The 19,796-nt window shown below is 48.2% G+C and overlaps 1 protein-coding gene across 2 annotated transcripts; it reads right to left on the bottom strand.

Annotated features, from left to right (window-relative positions):
- Positions 1–2,271: 2,271 nt before the first annotated feature.
- On the bottom strand, positions 2,272–19,433 carry MELTF (melanotransferrin). Of its 2 annotated transcripts, none has more exons than XM_026722261.2 (16): positions 19,137–19,433; positions 17,150–17,304; positions 16,101–16,200; positions 15,135–15,317; positions 14,864–15,020; positions 14,621–14,688; positions 14,165–14,340; positions 12,290–12,470; positions 11,371–11,522; positions 9,988–10,084; positions 7,334–7,528; positions 5,278–5,434; positions 4,772–4,839; positions 4,507–4,694; positions 3,503–3,701; positions 2,272–3,046 (listed from the first exon to the last, which is right to left on the bottom strand). In XM_026722261.2, the coding sequence occupies exons 1-16, from the start codon at positions 19,177–19,179 to the stop codon at positions 2,976–2,978; spliced, it is 2,190 nt and encodes a 729-aa protein (XP_026578046.1). In that variant the 5' UTR covers positions 19,180–19,433; the 3' UTR covers positions 2,272–2,975. The 2 variants fall into 2 exon arrangements, with proteins under 2 accessions (XP_026578046.1, XP_087789915.1); XM_087933789.1 differs by having other exon boundaries at positions 2,841–3,046; positions 9,988–10,048; positions 19,137–19,249.
- Between the last annotated feature and the right edge of the window lie 363 nt (positions 19,434–19,796).

Here is a 19,796-nt window from a genome sequence, read left to right as displayed (position 1 = left end):
TTTGCGCCCCTTCTGAAGCGGTAGGGTGCGACTCCCCCCCCCGAGACCTTCCTGGTGGAGATCGACCGACGGACCCCTCCTCCCCCACGGGAGCTCCGGGCGGCGGCAGAGGCAGGAGCGTGGCCGAACGGGAGAGGGTACGGGGAACGGAGTCGCTGCCGAGGGTTGGGCCCGGCCGAGGAGAGGTCCCTGCTCCGGGGAGAGGCCGGGTGGCTCTCATAAGCGGGGCAGCGAAATCCCCCCCTTCCCTTTTTCCGGATTGGGACTCGATGCTGAGCCCAAAGCGGAGCGCAGTTGTGCGCCGAGAGGGACCGTTTGGGTTTGCTCCGGTGCTGCGGAAACGCCGTCGCTGCTCAGCCCCGGGAGGCGGCAGCAAAGCCGGTTCCTTTGATCGGAGTCTCAGCGGCGTTTCCGCAACTGATGGGAAGCAACTTTGTGGCTAGAACCGTTAGGTGAGCAGGAAGAACTGAAGCGGTAAAGGACCTGGAGGGGCCCACGAAATTTTGGCTGAAATCTGCCTGAATTGCAGTCTGATAGCCTCTGTTCACGATGTTTTTAATTATTGTTTCCTTAATAAAGTGAAACCTAACCAAATAAAATGAATTTGATTAAGCCATTAAAAAAAAAGACTCCAACGCCATGGTGCGCATGAACTGGCCCAGATGTGTCTGTCAAGCAAATGCATCCACTGAATGGTCAGGAACAATGGATGGGCAACTAGATTTATAGAGGGGGGGTGTCCTAGGCACATGTCTCATTCACAAGACAAAATTATGTTCTGTAAGTCTTGATGCATGTTATACAGTGGATCTCTATTTGTATATTGACCAATGATGCCGGTGTTGTGGTTTTTACTGGACACCTATAATTATTGTAGTTTAAAACTAGTTGGATTGTGTGCTAGGTAACCTAAATCTGGAGGAGGGTGGCAGCTCTCATTAGGTTAAAATGTGGATAGGATGACAGACAGGCTTGCATTTGAGACCCAGTTGGTGCTACAGGATGGGGTGGGGTCCCAGCACATCTCCTGCAGACTCTGCAGTTCAAAAGCAGATAAATGGGTCAGTGGGCAATTTAATGGGGATTGAGACTAGGAAGAGTGCAGAGAAAAGCAACGGAGAAGATTAGGGGACTGGAAGCTAAAGCATATGAAGATTAGTTTCAGGAATTGGGTTTGTTTAATTACTGAAAGAAGGACTGCGGGCAACATGACAGCAGTGTTCCAACTGATTTCTAAGGGGTTGCCACAAAAAGAGGGGTCAACCTATTCCCCAAAGCACCTGAGGGCAGGACAAGAAACATTGGAAGGAAACTAACCAAGGAAGACCCAATCTAGAATGAAAGAGAAATTTCCTGACAGTAAGAACAATCAATCAATGGAACAGCTTGTCACCAGAAGTTGTGGGTGCTCAGACACTGGAGGCTGTTAAGAAGAGATTGGACAGCCATTTGTCTGGAATGGCTTTCCTGCTGAGCAGGGTGTTGGACTAGAAGACCTCCAAGTTCCCTTCTAACTCTGTTATTCTTTTACTTGGATGTGAGGTATTAATTGCTTCTCAACCTGATACATTGTTGAGAAAGAGTCAGTTTTTGTTTACTATTGACAAGAAAAACTTGCAAGTCGTTTGAAATAATGAGAATAATCCAATTTTCAGTCTGCTGTTTCTGGTGTTTCTGAGCATGTGGAGCAAAGCTGAGATTTCAACCTCTGTTGGAAGCATAACAAAAGACATAATTTGGAACTTGTTTTACAGTGATGCTTATTTTGGTATAAGATACATGATTGAAAATGGGTGTTAAAAAAAAAAGACTCAGAGGATGCTAAATATTCTGAAAATTTGAAAACTATCAAAGAATGGAGAATGTATTGTATGCAGACAGGAATTATGAAACTTGTTTTATTCTGATGGAAAGATTAGTACATGTGATTTAATAGCAGAATAGAAGACATGCATTTCCTTTCTATATATGAATTGAGCTTCTGCCAGTGAGGTGGAAAACCGATTGATACAATTTTATGCAATCAAAATTAATTTAAATTGATTTTATGTATTTATTTTATTCTACTTGGATACAGTCTGACTTCAGTTGATGCAGCTCTACGGTACAAATGCATAACTTTTCTTTTTTCTGTTTATTTTTTAAGCTTATCTTTTTTTGGTTCTCACCTAATTTCCTTATTCTTTTTCTTTTGTTATATTTAAAGGTAATATATTTTTAATTGAAAAAGTTCCTATCTCGCATCTACAAAATACACTGAGACCTTAGAGCTCCTGTTCAATAAAGTAAGATTTTATTGAATAGGCCATATCCAAAACAGGGTCTTATGTCTCGGTGGAGGACAGTCTTGCAATCAGGCTGTTTTACCTGTTGAAGTTGGATCCTGCGGCTGTGGGGGGAGCATTTCCCACCCTTTTGTCTTTGGGGGTGCCGCAGGTGTTGCCAAAGCAGAAATGGTAGGAAGATCATCCATGCTTGTCTATTTGGTCTTGGTACTTTCCACGCTTTCTAGTCCATAACAAGAATCTCCTGTCATTTGACATGTACGTCAATTGTTGTGTTCCAGAGCAAAGCGAGTTGCCTGCTGTAATGAATCTTTCCAAGCAGGCCAGTAGATGTGAGTACGACCGTATCGGCACAGTCCAGAAAAGGAGCACCCCAGAGTCCCAAGAGAGACGGTTGGAATGAAAAGGCAACTTAGAGAAGGCTCTGATTCGCACCTGCTAACACACAATCTGGCTTTAGTATTCTTGATTTTATATGATGTCCAGATCCGTTATCTCAAGCATTCTGTGCTGAGAAGAAGGTCACTGATTTGCTCAATACATCATGGTTAAAAATCTGGCTTATCAATTCACGTTTAGAATGCCAGGGAGGAAAACTGAATATTCCGCTATTATTGATTGAGTCCATGAGGATTGCCTAAACTTTTAACTCTTTTGGTTGCATTTTGTATTGTTGCACCTGCATGTTGCTCATGAAGTAGAAATTATGGCAAGAGTCAGAATTGTTGTCAGGAGGAGAATCACATTCAGAGACTTTGTTACTGGAGATAAAGACATACGAGCATTATTAGCAATCTTTCTAGACTGAACTTAGGGTCAGCCTGAAGTCCACCCCAGGATGGTGCATTCTGATTTGGCTAAGTGGGTCTCCACATTAAAAGCAGTTGAGTGTCTAAATGGCTTTGTTTCTGCCGCATCTGTTAAATGCAGATGCTTGCAATATAATTGGCTACTGGCTGCATGTGAAAAGTAAGCCCTACTATTTACTACCTATATACCTTACACATTTAACCCTTATAAGCTGAAAGGAACAAAAGACTCCTTGAATCATTCAGGGAGGCTCATGGGTAATTTTTTGTCTCCAGACTGGCTTTACATAAATGGAATGGAAGTCCTCTACATTACCGGCCCAACACTTAAGGGACTTCCTAAAATAATTTCTTTTTCCTTGTTAACCAGAAAATTGGGGGGGAGCTCCCACCGCACAATGGGCTTACCAGCTCCTGAGCACTGGAGAGATTGCAGACCTTCTAAAGAGTCCAGGAACGGCTGCCCCAGCCAGGACTCAAATGTTCTTCTCTCTCCCACTGGCACAATTTTAACTGTGGAATCCTTGAAGATTAAATCCTGCTTTTGGAATTCTGATGAACTGAACATTTTAAATCCATTCGGGTTGTTGTCATCGCCAAAGAAATCCTGAAAGTTAAGCAAGTGTTTTTCTAACAGACAACTTGCGATCCCTTATGAAGCCCCCTGCCCAGGGTCATGCTCTGCCAGGAGCTGCTGGAGACCCTGTGGGACCCCCTGCCCTTTGGAGTAAAGGGAGCAGCCAGGCTCGCCCAGAGTAGAGGCCTTGCCATGCTGCAGATCCCAGGCAGCTTCAGTCCTCGGGGAGCACAAGCGTCCAAGCATACCAAACCCTAAACTGGGCTGAGAAGATGCAGTAACCACATCACATGCTCTGGCTATACAAATAAACCCCATGGTTTTTGTCTCTGCTGCTGCTATGATATGCGGGGAAAGATCTCTGTTAACAAGATGGCTACTCAGCCACGATAAACCCAACATCTTGGCTAAAGAACAGCCTCTGGAGGTGTAAGGAGGAAAGGCAGCATGTCTATCCACTAGTTCTTTCCAGACTTCAGGGTTGCCCTTCCTGGAACTAGCAGCCAGGCCTACTCAGTGGTGTGGCTGGCCTTCTGGAACAATTGAACTACATTGCATTTCTATCTACATTGCATTGAACTACTATGCGCATTTCTATCGTGCCATTTCTCCAGGACCTCAAAGCAACAGCTTACAGGGATCTTCTTTTATTCCTACAACGGTAATCTTGGTGGACAAGCTGATCTGCAAGAGGGCCAGGCTGGCCCCAGAGTGCCCTTGAACGGGGTCTTCCAACCCCATAATCCCAACCCACTGGTGGTGTTCCAAATGACCTCATCATGCCAATGAGTAACAAAGGCAGCAGGCTTCCTCCCACTTCTCAGGCTAGGCCTACCTGAGCCTTATCCAGAAGTCCATACACAACCAAGGCATTGGTGTCTGGGTGGACCATAACGGCACGAGGAGGCACTTGGCCCCAATGACAGCCAGAAAACTGGTCAACTTCAGCACGGGCACCATTTGGGCACAAGAGCTGGAAATCACCAGACCGAAGCTTTGAGGCCCAGGTATCAGTATTGTGCCCTGAAAGAAGGAAAGAGAGTCTGAAGCATTTCAGACATGACAGTCAGCACAGCCGTATGACGAAAGAGCTCACCTACCATCAGTGTTTTCAAAGACCGAACTATGCTTGACAAAAGCCACATCACCATGACCCTCTGCTAAGCATCTGTAACGACATCATTAATCCTATTAGCCACTCTGCCGTAGGGGTGCAAGCTAGCCCCCCCCCCCCCGAGCAACCAGGGCCCTCAAGAGCAACTTGTGCACCCTGCTTCTCCTCTGTGCAAAACGATGCTTCCCTTTATTACAAGGAAGAGTGAAGCTGCCTCTTTCCTCTCCCAGCCATGGTACCTGGTGATAGTTGTGAGGGGGAGGGGAAGCAGGAAGAGAAGGTAGCCAAAGTATAAGGGGCATTAAAAATAGGCAACGTCTACTCCATATTTTTGACGCCCAAATGCAGATAAAACTCAGCGTTTTTCCATTTTGGTACTTGCCATGTTGAAATACCACTCAGTCAGAGAGAAAGGAGTGGCTTAATTCGAGAAGGCAAGGCATGGAGCTTGCTCCTTCCTAAAACTGGAAGTGAAGCCACCTGTCTCATTACCTGAAGGCTCCTGTGTAGCCATAATAGGTCTCCTGGCTGCTGGCGTTGCACCTGAAATTCCCCTGGCTGTCACCAATGCAGAGTTCACACAGGTTGGCCGGGTAGCACTCCTGCTCGGCTGTTGGAATGCAGCTGGCGGAGAAGAAGCCACTCACCGCTGAAGCAAGAAGAACAGAGCCAGGGAGAGTCCATGAGGGCAACACTAGGAGGAACTCCGCTCAGCTACTGACAACTAACCCGCAATATCCACCGGACGTTGGTTCTCAAACTTCCACGACTTTTCCTGAAGTCAACCTTCCTAACGTGACTTTTGAACTCCCCTCCCATCAGTATGAGGCTATGCTCTTGATTTTTGCTCAGTATTGAAAAGACTGCCTTCCGGAACCTTATTCACAACCTTAATATGTTTAAATGTTTCCATCATGCCCCCCTCTTCCCTTTCTGGTCTCCAGGCTGTACGTATTCAGTTCCTCCCATCTCTCCTGGTATGTGTCGTCCCTCAGACCTTGTGCCATTTTTGTTGCCCGTCTCTGTCTTATCAATATCTTCTTTCAAGCCGCGTTCTCCAGAACTGGGCACTGGGTTCCAAAGCGGGGTCTGACTGAAGCCCCTTTTAATGGGACTTGGACCTCCTTCTTCCTGCTGGGGATCCATTATCCATTATAATGGCTACTATATAATGACCATTTTTCATGCTTACAACTGATGGAGCATCCCCATGGTCACGTGTTTAAAATTTGGATGCCCAGCAATTGACCCATCTTTATGATGGTCGCAGTGTTCCAGGATCATGAGATCCCAATTTTGCGACCTTCTGACAAGGGAAGCCAGATTCCCTTAACAACCGGGTTACTAACTTAACATCTCTGGCAAGGAAGGTCATAAAATGAGGCAAAACTCACTTAAAAACTGTCTTGCTTAGCAGTGGAAATCTGGGGCTTGATTGTAGTGGTAAGAAGAACTACCCCGTACTACAGATATTAAGCTGACTGGCCTATAGTTGCCCTCTTCTTTCCTAAACACGTTCTTCAACACAATATTAGCTGTTCGGCATTCCTGGGGAGCTTCAACTGTTAGAAGATACGGTTCAACAGATCAATTAATGGTCCAGTGAGCACACCTAGAAGTTCCCTCGGAGCTCTGGGATGAGTCCCCCCGGACCCCTTGGTTTTGTCAAGCTTTAGACGGGCTAGCTCGCCTGCTCCTTCCACCTCTAAAAACCCTGGAAAAGAGCCTGCACTGCTAGGACTGGCGGGATCCTCCGGGATCCTCCTGGGTTTGTTACTGGGATCTGCTGCTGAGAAGGCTGAGCAGAAGTTTTTGTTTAGATGGTTTGCTACAGGCAGGTCTCCCTTAACATAAGAACCATTTTCATTTTTTATTTTGGTGATCATAGTTTTTTCTCTTCTGACACTAATATACCTAAAAAAGGTTTTATCCCCCTTTTTAAATAGATTTAGCCAATCCGTCCTCTTTCTGCACTTAGCAGCACTAATGACATCTTTGGCTTCCTTCTGTGGGTTCTTGTGGACCTCTCTACCAGCTACTTTTCTGCTATCCTTCTTGCTGCTATATGCTGATTTTTTTCTCCTTTACTATCGTGCGTGTGTCTGCTATGAACCGGAGCTTGCTTTCTTTTGCTTTTACTAACGTGTCTGACACAGAGACAAGTTGCCTCCAAGATGGTTTCAAATAGATCATGTGTTTTCTGAATTAGTCTTTCTTTTATGCCCTTCTTCATGTTAATGGCAACTCCCTTTTCTACTCTGCCTTTTCTGCATAGTATATAACCTGCTATACTTATATCCCTACCACTGGAATCACCGAACCGTCTCTCTGTAATCGCAACAAGAGCCAAGTTATCCCTGGACGTCACAACTATCAGTTCACAAAGTCTGTTGCCTCTAAGTTTGGATTGTTCCTCGGTCAGTTGTTCCCAAGCTGAAAGGCAACATTTTGCCAGGTTTGTCTCAGTTCTTGGGCGCTTTTGCTTGAGCCCTATCAGTGACAGGCACCACTCTCCGGGCACACACACACACACACACACATACTTTACCTTTGAGAAGGTTGCATTCCTGGGGCTGAATGAAGCCCTTTCGCAGCAGCAGGCCGATGGGTATGTTCCAGCCGGCCATCCGCCCATAGCCGGTGTGGCAGGACCTTTTCTGCTGTAGATCATGGATGGTGAAGACATCAGACGTTGCTCGCTTCACCACTGCCACCGCATAGTAGGTGCTCACGGTATCTCCGTCTGCACATAGGGAGGAGAAGGGGAGAGTAAAGCAAACCTTGAGGTGTCCCGTTCTACAACTCTGCCTCCAATGCTTCATAGGGGTGCCCTAATGTCACTCATTGGGTATGTTTTGCATCTAGACGTATTTATTTATTGAATTTATATTGCCGCCTATTCGTACATGGCAACTCAAGGCAGCTTATAGAATATAAAACCTCATTTAAAACAATAAAACTAATTTTAAAAAATCAAATAAAATAATACAATAAAATCACCCCACCCCCCCGCAATAGCAGATCATACAAGCCGTTTAATGGGCCCCATCCCAGTCTGGGATCCCCAGGCCCGCTGGCAGAACCAGGTCTTCAGTGCCTTCCAGAAGAGCGCTAGAGTGGGGGCCATTCTAATCTCGGGGGGGGGGGGATGATGTTCCAGAGAGAGGGAGCCACCATCGAGAAGGCCCTTCTTCTGGGTCCCACCAGGTGTATCTCCCTAGGGGACGGGACCTGCAACATTCCCTGCCTCCCTGCTCTGATGGGTCAGTTAGATGTAACCAGCAAGAGACAATCCCTCAGATCACCTGGTCCCAAGCCATGAAGGGCTTTAAAGGTGACAACCAGCACACCTTGAATTACACCGCAGGCAAATTGGCAGCCAATGCAGGAGAGGTGATACATGTGCACACCAGGGTCTACACAAAACCATGCGGCTGCTGCATTTTGCACCAACTGGAGCTTCTGGATGCTCTTCAAGGGCAGCCCCATGTAGAGCATGTTGCAGTAGTCAAGACGAGAAGTGACTAGGGCATGAGTGACTGTGAGTAGGATGCCAAGCTCGGTAAAATAATACAGTACCACCACCACCACCTGTGCATGGGGAAAATGTGATGAGGGGTGAACTGTCCCACTCCTTGTCGTCTTGGTCAAATTTGGTGGGGTCTGGGAGGTACAGTAAACTAGGCTACGTTCGCCTCAGAGGCAACAATTTGAAGGGCTATCACAGGGAAGAGAGGGAGGATTTATCCTCGGCAGCTTTTGAGAAGAAACCAGCAGGAGCTGTCAGAGAGAGATGGAAACACAAAATAGAGACGAGTGCTACTAAGCCACAGAACAGCCTCTGGTGTCAGGAGACAGGGTTTTCCAGCCAAAGTTGAGTGTGTCTGGAATGTCCTGAGGAGGATTCCTACCCTGGGCACTAGAACCCGGTCAAGGTCCCTTCCAACTCAGTTGTTCAGCTGCGATTCCAGCTGAAGGCTGTTAAGCTGACCCTCATCCAGACAAGGGCTGTGCTGCCCTGATGGAACTGCGCTCAGTTTTTGTGCTGTTGAGGTCTGGGCTTCCCCTGGATCAGCCAGCAGATACCTTCCTTTGGAGTTGTTCAAGTTCATCTTTCTCAGTAAATGCTTACGTAGCTCCAGTGAACTGACATGAGCTGTTACATCCTGCTGCACGGAACAACATGCACATGCACATATGCACACTGACCAATGCGCTGGTATTTCCCTATTTCAGGACTTACTTGGAATAAGTTGCAGCAAGTAAGAGCTGCTTTGGGGGACATAAATTAGAAAGCATTTTATGGGTTTTAAACCAGCAGGACAGTAACCACAGGTGGCCTTGAAAATGAAATAGCTGGAACTTAGGTCCTTTGTGAACTTGTAGGAGTATTAAGGCGAAATGTGTATCTTAAGCTTACAGTCCCCTACTTGAGTAACATCCGCATGTCATTATCCATAACCTTTGAACGTTCAAAGGCCAACCAAATGAAAGGGGGTAGTTAAGTCATCTATAAGTTCTCGGTAACCTCAGGTGCATATTGTACTCAATATGCACCTGCTCATGTACTCAAATGTCTAACTGGTCCAGAACGTCTATGCTGGAGGCCACGGATTCTTTGCGCATCTCCTCTAGCAGCGATGGACAGCCAGTTATAGATGGCTTCTCTCTTTGGATACCAAGTGAAAATCAAATTGTTCATCTGCTTACATCTACTGGAAAGGAAAATTACCCTCAAATCAAAATGATTTTTCAATATTAAGCCTAAATTATTTGCTTTATTCCAATAATTTTTGTTAATTGCACCTTTCCTGAGATTTGTTAAAGCAGGTTAATTACAGAGAAAAAAGAAAGAGGAGAAGAAGCATGCAAAAGAACTGGCATGACAGCGTGCCGGTGAGCCATCTCCCTTCTGCCGTTTTTCTTTTGTGAGATCAAAGGGGCAGCACACGGGGACACAGTATTAATGGAGCTGACCTCAGCCAGAGAACGCCGGAAGGTCTCTAAGAAAGACGGTGGGAGGGAAGGAAGCAAGAGGCAGGCAGCGTCTGCTTGATGGGGCCTTCCCTGGGAGGCGCCTGAAAGGTCCTAAGAGAATCACTTCTGTCCAAGACTTTCTGCAAGGTTTCCACTTCCTTGCGGGCGCTGAGTCTACAAAGAGCCACAGAATGGCCAGGTTACAAAGCTCCAGTGTGTTCTTACCTGCATAGTGTTCTGCAGCAGCAGGCACCAGGCCATACGCCTTCCCGGCTACGTAAACATCCTTTCCAGACAGAACCACAGCATCAATGTCCCTTTTCTGAAAGGGAGTCAAAAGGGGTTGAAAGCTCCCCTTCAAGGCTTGGCTGCCTCCTGAGGGCCCCTTCTCTCCCCAGGCAGCCTATTCAATCCAGCCACTGTGGCCTGCCTGCCAGTGAGGGCCAGAAAAGAAGTTGCTGGCTGTTAGCCCCACCAAGTAGTCTAGACGAGAAGCATGAATTGTGAGTCCTGACGGTTCTCTGGCCTGGGGGCTTCCTCCTGCCTCCCAGGGTCACTCCCACGTGCCACTGCAGGTGCCAAGGGACTAGACTGAGCCTCCCAGTGGGGAGGCAGGAGACTGGGCTGGCAGCCTCTCTGGCCCCAAGGAAAAGAAGCCCAGGGAAGCCCAGGGGAAGGGCCTACCCAGCCAAGTTTCTCCAGTTCCCCAGCCAGCCTCACCCTCCGAAGGGATTATTAAGCTTTCTTGGGAGTGGAAGATGGCAAAGAGCCCTCCCAGCAGCGAACGTTGATCCTTTCCTGACAATTTCACTCCCCACAGCCATCCTCCCCATGCCGGTCTTTGGAGGGAGGTCAGATCAAGGCAGGGTAATAATATTTTCAGAATGGCTGTTTACCGATGCGGGGAAGAATAACCCTTTTGAACGTTTGGCTTGTCCCTTTTAACCCTAGCCAGATCAAGATGGGGTGGTTGCGTTTCTTTCTCATGCTTCCCTCCTTCTCGGGACAACACTCTTTTCTGAAAGCCCCCCCACTAAAAACTCATTTATTTTGAGCCCTTCTCAAGGCCAGGGCTACATGCCTTTGAATCCCAGGACTTCCTCTCATGGAAGTGGCTCACATTTCTTTTTGGATGGCTGAGTGCCCCATTCTTGCACTGAGAAGGCACATCCCCCAAGGCTCAGTGTGAGCCCATGTGCGCACACACCCACACACAGGCCCCCAGATGTCCTTGCACCACCCTCCACTCTGTTACACTGCCCTCTGGAACCTCCCCCCACCCATGAAACTGGTCCCAATCCCCCCCCCCTCACCTTCCGCAAGAGCCTAAAGACTTTCTGCTCTGCCAGTTGGCTTGGAGGTGCAGTGGGGACGGGGGCCTTCACGTTGGAGGTGGCTTATAGAATAATATCAGATCCCACTTTCTACCCCCCTCCCCCGTTTATCCTACTCCCTCCCTCCCATCCCATCTTTTAGCTACCGTATTTTGGATTTTTATGGTTTTGCAGCGTTCTATTTATACACTTTTATTATTGTAAGCCCCCCAGAGTTACTGTGTGGTAAGGTGGGTGGCCAATAAATTTGGTCAATAAATAAAATAACTCTCACCTGAATGCGTTCCATGCATTGCTCTGGACTCTGGGCTGAAACACACTGGATTTCTGGCTTCAGATTCTGGCTCTTAAAGGCGGTGGCCATCTTGCTGCATTTCCAGATTTCCTCGGTGGACAAGACGCACCAGCGTAGGAATTCTGGCAACCCTATGTCAGAAGAGGGAGAGCTCACCGGAGCCCCACGAGGGCTTCTTTCAAGGCAGAAACAACTGGTTGCATCAGTTTTCCAAGCCAATGGAGAGAAACCCTGAGTTCTATCCCTGGACAAGTCTGGCCTAGCATTTTATTTATTCAATAGATATAGCTACCCATCTCACATTTGTGACAGCTTCCAATTAATTCATAAGCAGGACCAAAAACAAAACAAAACAACCCCAGTTGTACAAACAATACGAATTAAACACTTCAACAGCTTAAGGCCCTATAGGTCAGTCCCCAGGATCCCATAGTAACCAAGAAAGCCAGGCCATTTCTTCTTTCCCTGGCAAGCAGGGAGATACTTAGAAAGATCCGAAATCCCCAAGGATGCTGACGATGTCAAAACAGCCTCAGGGCATCCAGGAAAGGGAACTCGGAGACTATTATGGAAAACTCCCTAGAAAAGACCTTAGAATATTCTCTTACAAATCTCCCTTTCGGGACCTCTATGGCTTCCCTCCAGAAGTGGAGGTTTTCAAGAAGGGACTGGACAGCCATTTGTCTGAAACGGTATAGGCCTCCTGCTTGAGCAAGGGGTTGGACTAGAAGACCTCCAAGGTCCTTTCCAACTTTGTTATTCTGTATTCTGTACAGCAGTCGTATTTTCTGTTACCCCAAACTGCCAACCCTCATTGCCTCTTCCATCTCAGTTCTCTCCTCAGGGCAGCAAAACCAAGAAGACATATTTTGTTATAAAGACAACTTGCAAGACATACTTTTAGGATCGCAATCCAAGCCTCGCATGGCATGCAGATATTCATCTCCCAACCAGGCCTGGTAGGTCTGTTCCATAATGGGAATCAGCTTTGCAGTAGAGTCTTTAAAGAGAAGATTTTTCCCTCCATAGGCTGTTGAGTGAAACATCTGGAAGCTGGAGTTTCCACCATTATACCTTTGCTGTAACATGGAGAGAAAAGCCCATCTGCCTTGGGAAAACCTCTGAATTCCACCATGGGCTTCAGCGCTGCCATTCTCAGATAAGTTGAAAAGGGCCTGATTGAACCTCAGCTGAAACGCAAAGGCTTTGCCTGCGGTGGCCAGTTCTAGCAGCTGCCCTTTGCGGCTCCTTCCTCACCGCTCGGCTGAAGAACTAAAACAGGGGCGAGGCGCCCCTCTCTCCCTCTGGGGGCTGAGTAAGCCAAAGAACGGGAGGAAAAGCCGGGAGGCCTCAGTGATGCAGCTGCTGGACTGGGACCATCGCGATCCGGGTCCAGGCCACACTCAGCCTGAAACTCCCTGGGTAACTTTGGACCAGATACGCTGGTCTGTGTTGGGATATAGAGGAAAATTCCCATGGAAGCCCCCTTGAGCTCTTGGAGGAAAGGTGGGATAAGAATCCAGCACAGAAATGTCTAATAGAAGGTCCTTTATTTTTTACTTTTTATTTGTTTATCACATTTAGAAACTGCCCATCTCCCTCACAGAGGGACCTATATCACTTTAAAAGGACGGGCATCTTATAGCCTCCAAGCTCCCACCCGATTGCATTGTTGAATTTCTAGCAGCAGAATGTTTCATGACATGTTATTTATTATTTATTTCCAAGCGTTTGAAAATGAATTTGCATGGCTTAACATTATTCATAAGAACAACAACTCATTAAACAACTGTAAATCAGGATATCCCTAAATCTCTGCCTGTCTACTTGAGCACCAATGTTTACCACCTTTCTAAATCATTAATAGCCAGTGGAGAGCAATCTGTTCTACGGGGAGGCCACGCTCTGCGTCTCCCAGGGCAGGAACCCTCCACTCCTGGCTAGCCCGTGGTGAGCAGACCAAAAGGGAACCAGGAGCCAAGCCGTAGAGGGCTTTGCAGTCACCAGGACCCTCAGTTGTGCTCTACTGGCAGCAAGGACAGGCCCACAGCAGAGGCCGGGCTCTGCTAAAGAGGTTTCCACCAAGGAGCAGCCAGGCCGTTGCCTTCTGTGCCACGGCCAGCAGGAGTTCCAGGGCCACCTCTAGGGACAGGCTACCTGGAGCGCACGCAGAAGACTTAACCAGAGGACAGCCAGGGCAGGAGTAAGAGCACTGCTGACCAAAAGCACTGGTGGCCATGGCCTCCCTCTGGTGCTCCAGCAGGAGCCCTGAATCCGAGAGGTCGCCCTCATGGAGCACTTGCTGGGAGAGGGCAAACCCTCCAAAGGGCCCTGGGAGTTTTCCTTCAAGGTCACAACAGTGTGATCTGAGTAGACTGAAAAAGGCAAAGAAGGCCACTCTCCTTTAAATTCCCCCCTCCCCTGGAAGCCTCCCTGACCATGGCCCTGTGTGGTGCCATTAATGGGTCCTGCCCATTTGGCAGCATCGCCCTTCTGCCAGCCCTCAACTGCAACTTCACTGACATGAGGCCCCTGCTCAGCCCGTGGATTTCTGGCCGCTAGGTAGCTGTGAAAGGAACAGCTGTGGCAGAGGAACCACTTCACTGCAGAGACCATCACCTGCTGAATTGGCTTTGAGGAGACAGGAGCTCAGTAGGAAAATAACGTGAAATGCACACGCCTGTCACTTCAGTCACTCAACTCTAGTGGGCTCGCAAGCGCAACATGCAAAGAAGACAAGGTGTGAATCTACAGAGCCTGGGAAGACTCTCACCTGTCCTTGATCTAGCATGTCAAAGATGAGGCTGCCTTCCACATCCTGCCGGGTGATCACGGCATGAGCGGGGACCCGTGCCAGGTGACAGGTCCGCCACGCGCTGACTGCTGCCTGGCTCCCGTCCCGGCAGAGCAGCTGGAAGTCCTCCAAGGTCCAGGAAGGCTGAGCTTGGCCTGAAAGGAGAGCATCCCCAGGACCAAAGGATGAAGGATTGGCCTTGCCTCCCCCCTCCCCCTGTGGAACCCAGAGCCAAGTGCCAGGCTGGGCATTTTGGAGGGGCTGCTGAAGCCATGAAGTATCCAGGCAGATACTGCAAATGCTAACAGTTAACAAAGAAAAACAGAGCCACTCAATTTGGTCTTTTCTGGACCAAAAGTGAGGGGGGAAGAAGAGCAGGACAAGAGGGCAGCCCAACTCAGATCAGGGAATTCCTGCCCATGCAGAACATCTCACCATCCTTGGCTTCGATCACTGTGGTGTGCTTGACAAAGGCAACCTCTCCTGACCCATCCGCCAGGCACCTGTGGGGAGCACCAGCAAGCGTTGACCACAGACCCTCTGCAAGTCCCACTCAGAGGACCCCCAAGGGGCCTCTTGGCCTGCGGCAGGACTCTGTGGCAGCAGTATGACATCCCCCCTTCCCCGGGCTACTGATCTCACTGTGGCTTTTCCAAGGAAACCCCCCCACCCAGTTACCTGAAGGCACCCAGGTAGTCATAATATTCCTCCTTGGGGCTCAGCTCACACTTGCTCTGCCCGGCAGAGTCTCCTTTGCAGAGTTCGCAGAGGGATGCAGGGTCCCCAACGGCAGTTGCTCCAGGGACACAGCTGGCCTTGAAATAGTCACTGACGGCTGAAAGGGAAGGAGGAGGAGGGGGTCTGCCTCTCCAGCTGCAACATCCTCCTCCATCCTGCCTGCCCCAGGGAAAAGGACCACAAGCCATTTGGGGGACCCAGCAGGCCTTACCTTTGGTGACACTGCAACCCATCATGGGCATTCGGCCACTATCAAGGAGGAGGCCCACCGGGATGTTCCAGCCAGCTGTTCTGTTGATCCCTGTATGACAAGTCTTGGCCCCTCTCAGCTGGTTGATGGTCAGGTTGGAACTGGCCTTCACCACAGCCACTGCGTAGTAGGAAGTACCAACATCTAGAGAGGCCAAGGGGAGGCCACTTAGTCTGGCTTCTCTCTTCTGCATTCACAAGGAGGATGCCAAGTGAAGGCAAACCCCAAAGCGCAGTGATAGCATTCTGCTCATAGCAGAAACCACTTGGTCCTCCTTGGTCTCGGAAATAATATACTTCTATCAGATACAGTAGAAAGAAGTATCCTTTTTTTTAAGGAGGAGGAGGAGGGAGGGAGGGAGGAAAGAAAGAAAGAAAGAAAGAAAGAAAGAAAGAAAGAAAGAAAGAAAGAAAGAAAGAAAGAAAAATAAAAAGAGGAAGATGAGGAGGAGGAGGAAGAAGGGAAAAAAGAAAGAAATTTGTAGAAGAGCATTGTGATGCCACAATGAGTCCAATTGCTCTAAAATCCAAACAACTACATCACATTTCATTACTCAATCAAAAGAGAACTTCAAAGGCGAACAAGAGACCAAGAAGGCATTTGTTAAGTACTTTGCAGACAATGAAAACAGACACGTGTTTATCAGCGCTTTGCACACTGCGCTCCTGGTTGAGCGTCTTGCCCTCAACACAGGCAACCCTAGCTTCCTCTCCTGGGCTGATCTGGAAAAGCGTTTTTCCTTTCACCGCCGGTTCCTCAAGTGCAAAATAGGATCATCGGCAATTCTATGAAACCCATGAGAGGCAGAACTTGGGTCTTGTTGTGGCCCCTTCTTTGGTTCAATGGAGATGCTTTATGACAGCTATTTAATAGTCAGCTATTAAGTCTTGCCTGGAAACGGGCGGCTGCTTCCCCTCGCCCATTTACCTTGACCATAGGCCTCAGCCACGACTGGTTTCAGACCGTGTTCCTTCCCAGCCTGGTAAAGGATGCCCCCGTCCACGGTGGCTGCGTCAGCCAAATTCCTCTGCGTGTAAAAAGAGAACTTCCTGGTAAGAATGGAGGTCACCTGGCAACTGCCCCAAGAAGCATTTCTCAGGACACGGAGAGAGTAGAGCGGCCACAGGTGGCATGGCCAGACCATTTCCCAAAAGCTCTGCTCTGCTCAATGTAAAGGTTAGAACACTGCCAAGACCCTCCCTCGAGGTCGGAGAAGAGCCCAGAAGAGTCCTGCTGCACCCCTTCCATAAGCAATGGATTTCTCTCCTCTACTCGCAGGAGCTGCTCCTCTGTGTAACTCCTTGGTTTAAGGCACTAACCCATCATGCACTTCCTGTAAAATTTCTCTGCACCATCTTGGAAACTGGCATGCGGTACACAAACCTCCCGTTATGGCCTCCTTATTTTGGTTTGCAACAGATGCAAGTAATATGTTTTTGTGGGATACTTGGTGCTTTCTGAGCCTGGTTATTTTCTTGCAGACATTTCATTACCTAACGAGGTAACATCATCAGTGCTAGAAGGGAGTGTAGTTTGGTCTCTGTTTATATGCAAGTGGCTTGCCCTATCATTTTTGATGGGACTCTTCCTTTGCAATCTCAAAAAAGCAGATAGGGAAGCTTGGGTAGCACTTAATATAGTTTGAAATGCAATGCTATTTGTTTATTTTTAGTTGGGTCAGATGAATTGATTTCAGCTTAATTAATTTGCATATAGCCTAGTTTAGTATAAGGTTGCAGCACAGTTACAATGAGCTAATTCTAAATTAAAAAACCAAAGCCTGGGAAATGGACAAATGGACTACGTCTAGCATCCACGGTCTCACATTGGAGTTGTGTGGCTGATTTGTTCAAATAAATAAATAAATGTCCACCAGAACAAGAAGCACTTTTTAGGCTGTAGCCTCCTCTGTGTCCACCAATTCGTACTGTCCTCCCTTCCCCTTGCAGATCTGGAAGCAAATATTTCATACTTACAGTAATCATAGAGGTGCAGTTGATTACGGAGCCACCATTGACGCAGGCCATTTCAGGGAAGAGGTTTGCCCTGGAGAAGGCCTTGCTCATGTCACTACACTTGGCCAACTCTTGGTCAGAGACTGTGCACCAGCGCAGCAGGCTCAACGTGGCAGCTGAAAAGAACACGTGCGCAGACAAACGCACATGTGCAAAGAGCGGTTAAGAATCTCTGGTGCAAATAGCAGGCAGCCCAGAATCAAGTGCGTTTGTAAACTGGGTTTGCAAATTTGTGGGACCATCTTTCTCCAGTTGCTTCTATCCATCCGATCCAGTCAGGAAGGAAGGGTCCCAGTGGCCCCAAAATGGCAATTGGAAGGGCCTCGAGGAACTTCTAGAAGATTCTGCTTCTGGAGATCAGGCTGGCCTGTCCCTGCTGGTCTTCCCCAGGGCCCTGCAGACCTGATTTTGGCCTGGACTTGGGGCCCCAGGGTTACACAAGGATCCTCTTCTTAGTTATGCTGGTGCTGCTCAGCCACTGTGCAGTTTAACTTTTGTAGTGTGTATAATGGCTTTCATAACCCTGCGATTTTGTTTGCTCTGAATCACTTGTTGAGATGGCTGGCCATATACAGTGGATACATGAATTGAAAAATAACTTATCCGGAGGTAACTAAATAGTCACTATAGGTAACACATCTGTGCTGAAAATACCTACTGAAAGGCATCATAATCATGCCTCTAGATCACATGTTAGCCTTTCCCATTAGCTGACTTCTTCTATTTATTGATTTTATTCTGATTTGGGCACTGCCCGGATCAAAACTGTCTCTGAGTGGCCAAACTCAGTCCGGGAAGGCAGCAGAAACATAAGCCTCCTATTAATGAGCTCAGACTAGGCAAGTTGTTTTGGTTTAGTTATCTGAGATTCAGTTAAAACTTTTCTGGCTCCCATAATCGCTGGAAGACCTGTCTGAGCAGAGGAAGAAGGGAGAGCGACATTTGTGGTGCTAACCATCGCAGTAAACAAGAAACCCCTTGGCTACAATTAGCGACCAGACTAAGAAGACAAAAGCAGGCAAACCCTTGCCAGCTCCTTTACTCTGAGTGGCCTATTTTCCCACCAAAGGCAGATTCCAGTGCCAGTGCCAGTAGCTTTGGCTGCCAGAGCAGTGTGTGTGTGTGTGTGTGTGTGTGTGTATGAGACCCGACCTTCTCTGCAGGCCTGTCATTCTGGTCATGGTGCCCAAGAAAAGGCACCGATTGCAATCCACACCTTTGCCAGAGCTTTTGCTCTTTGGACAGGCTGTTGCCTCCCTCTCCTCCCATCTTTATGTAGTTTCAGCCACGCTGTAAGGAGCAAGTCCAGTTCATTTTCAGAGCAGCCCTGGTGGTGGGAGAAGAGAGTTTCCCACGAGTGCTCACAATGATCCGGAAGGCAACAAGAGGCAGCAAAGCTGTTCTTATTAAACAAGCCCGCAACATTGTCTTGATCTGCATTTGTGTATTGTCCAGAAAGCAAAGCAAAGAAGTTTGTAGGCCTGAACCTGTCAGAATATAATTTTACAAATATTTCCCCTCTCTTCTTCAAATTATAATAATGGTTAGCAGTCAATAACAGTGCAAGAGCCCACAAAAACAGCTTCAACCTCAGACTGTCTACCGTGGACCTCACCCCCTTCCTAAGAGGTCCTTAAAGGGGCCGTGCATAAGCATACCAGTGTGCCTATCATCCCTGTCTTACTGTCCCCATTTATCTGTATTTACTTCCTTTGTTCTTGTTTATGTTCATACCTACACTTGTTATCTTGTACAAGTTTGACAAACAAATAAAGTTAAATAAATAAATAAATAAATAAATCCCACCGATACATATAAGAGTCATTAGTGCTATTGCAAGCAGGGAACCTTTCTGCACATGATGAAAGTTAGACAGATGAGATTCCTCTAGAGGTTGAAGCAGAAGCACCTCCTGAGTCCACTGTGACCAAGGAAAACATCCCCCTACCTGTGGGGAAGCACAGCAGAAGGGCGAAAGCTGGTTGCCTCATGGTGGAAGCCCCGTGTCTCCTCTCTCTCTCTCTCTCCAGCCCTGCCAGCAAAGGGAGGGGGACCTGGCCCCTCCCGCAGCCCTGCTTCTCCTCCTGGTCCCTCCCCCTTCGGTCACAGGCTGGGCCCTTGGGGTGGGGAGCGAGGAGCTGCCTGGAGAAGGTAATACCTGCCAAGGTCCAAATAAACGTGTCCTCCAGCCAGGAAAGGAGAAGTTTGGCCTGCCCGGCAGTACCACCTCCTGGCTGGAGGGAATCACAGCTCTCACACAGGAGGACCGAAGCAGCAAGCCAGGGAAGAAGGCACAAGCCCGCTTGGTTTTCACAAGGGGGGGTGGGAACCAAGGGAGAGGAACCAGTTCTCGGGGTGGGGGGGGGTGGGGGCGGGGGAAACGGGACGGAAGCGGAGGTCAGGCCGTCCTCTGGGCAGCATCACCTGAGCAAGCGTTAGGCGGCAGCTGGCTTCAGGTCCAGGCCTCTGTTTTTAGGAAATAAATGACTGTATTTGGCCACCACCTGGGTTGTTCTCACTACTTGGGCAGTTAACATTAAGAACCAATGAATCAACTCCCCCCAAAATGAAAAAGGAACTATAACGGGAACAAAGCCAACAACACAAG

The sequence above is a fragment of the Pseudonaja textilis genome, chromosome 4 (assembly GCF_049901715.1).
Source record: "Pseudonaja textilis isolate UNSWEBS1 chromosome 4, rPseTex1.2, whole genome shotgun sequence".
In the NCBI taxonomy this organism is placed as follows: domain Eukaryota; kingdom Metazoa; phylum Chordata; class Lepidosauria; order Squamata; family Elapidae; genus Pseudonaja; species Pseudonaja textilis.
This window is presented reverse-complemented; position numbering and strand designations above follow the sequence as displayed.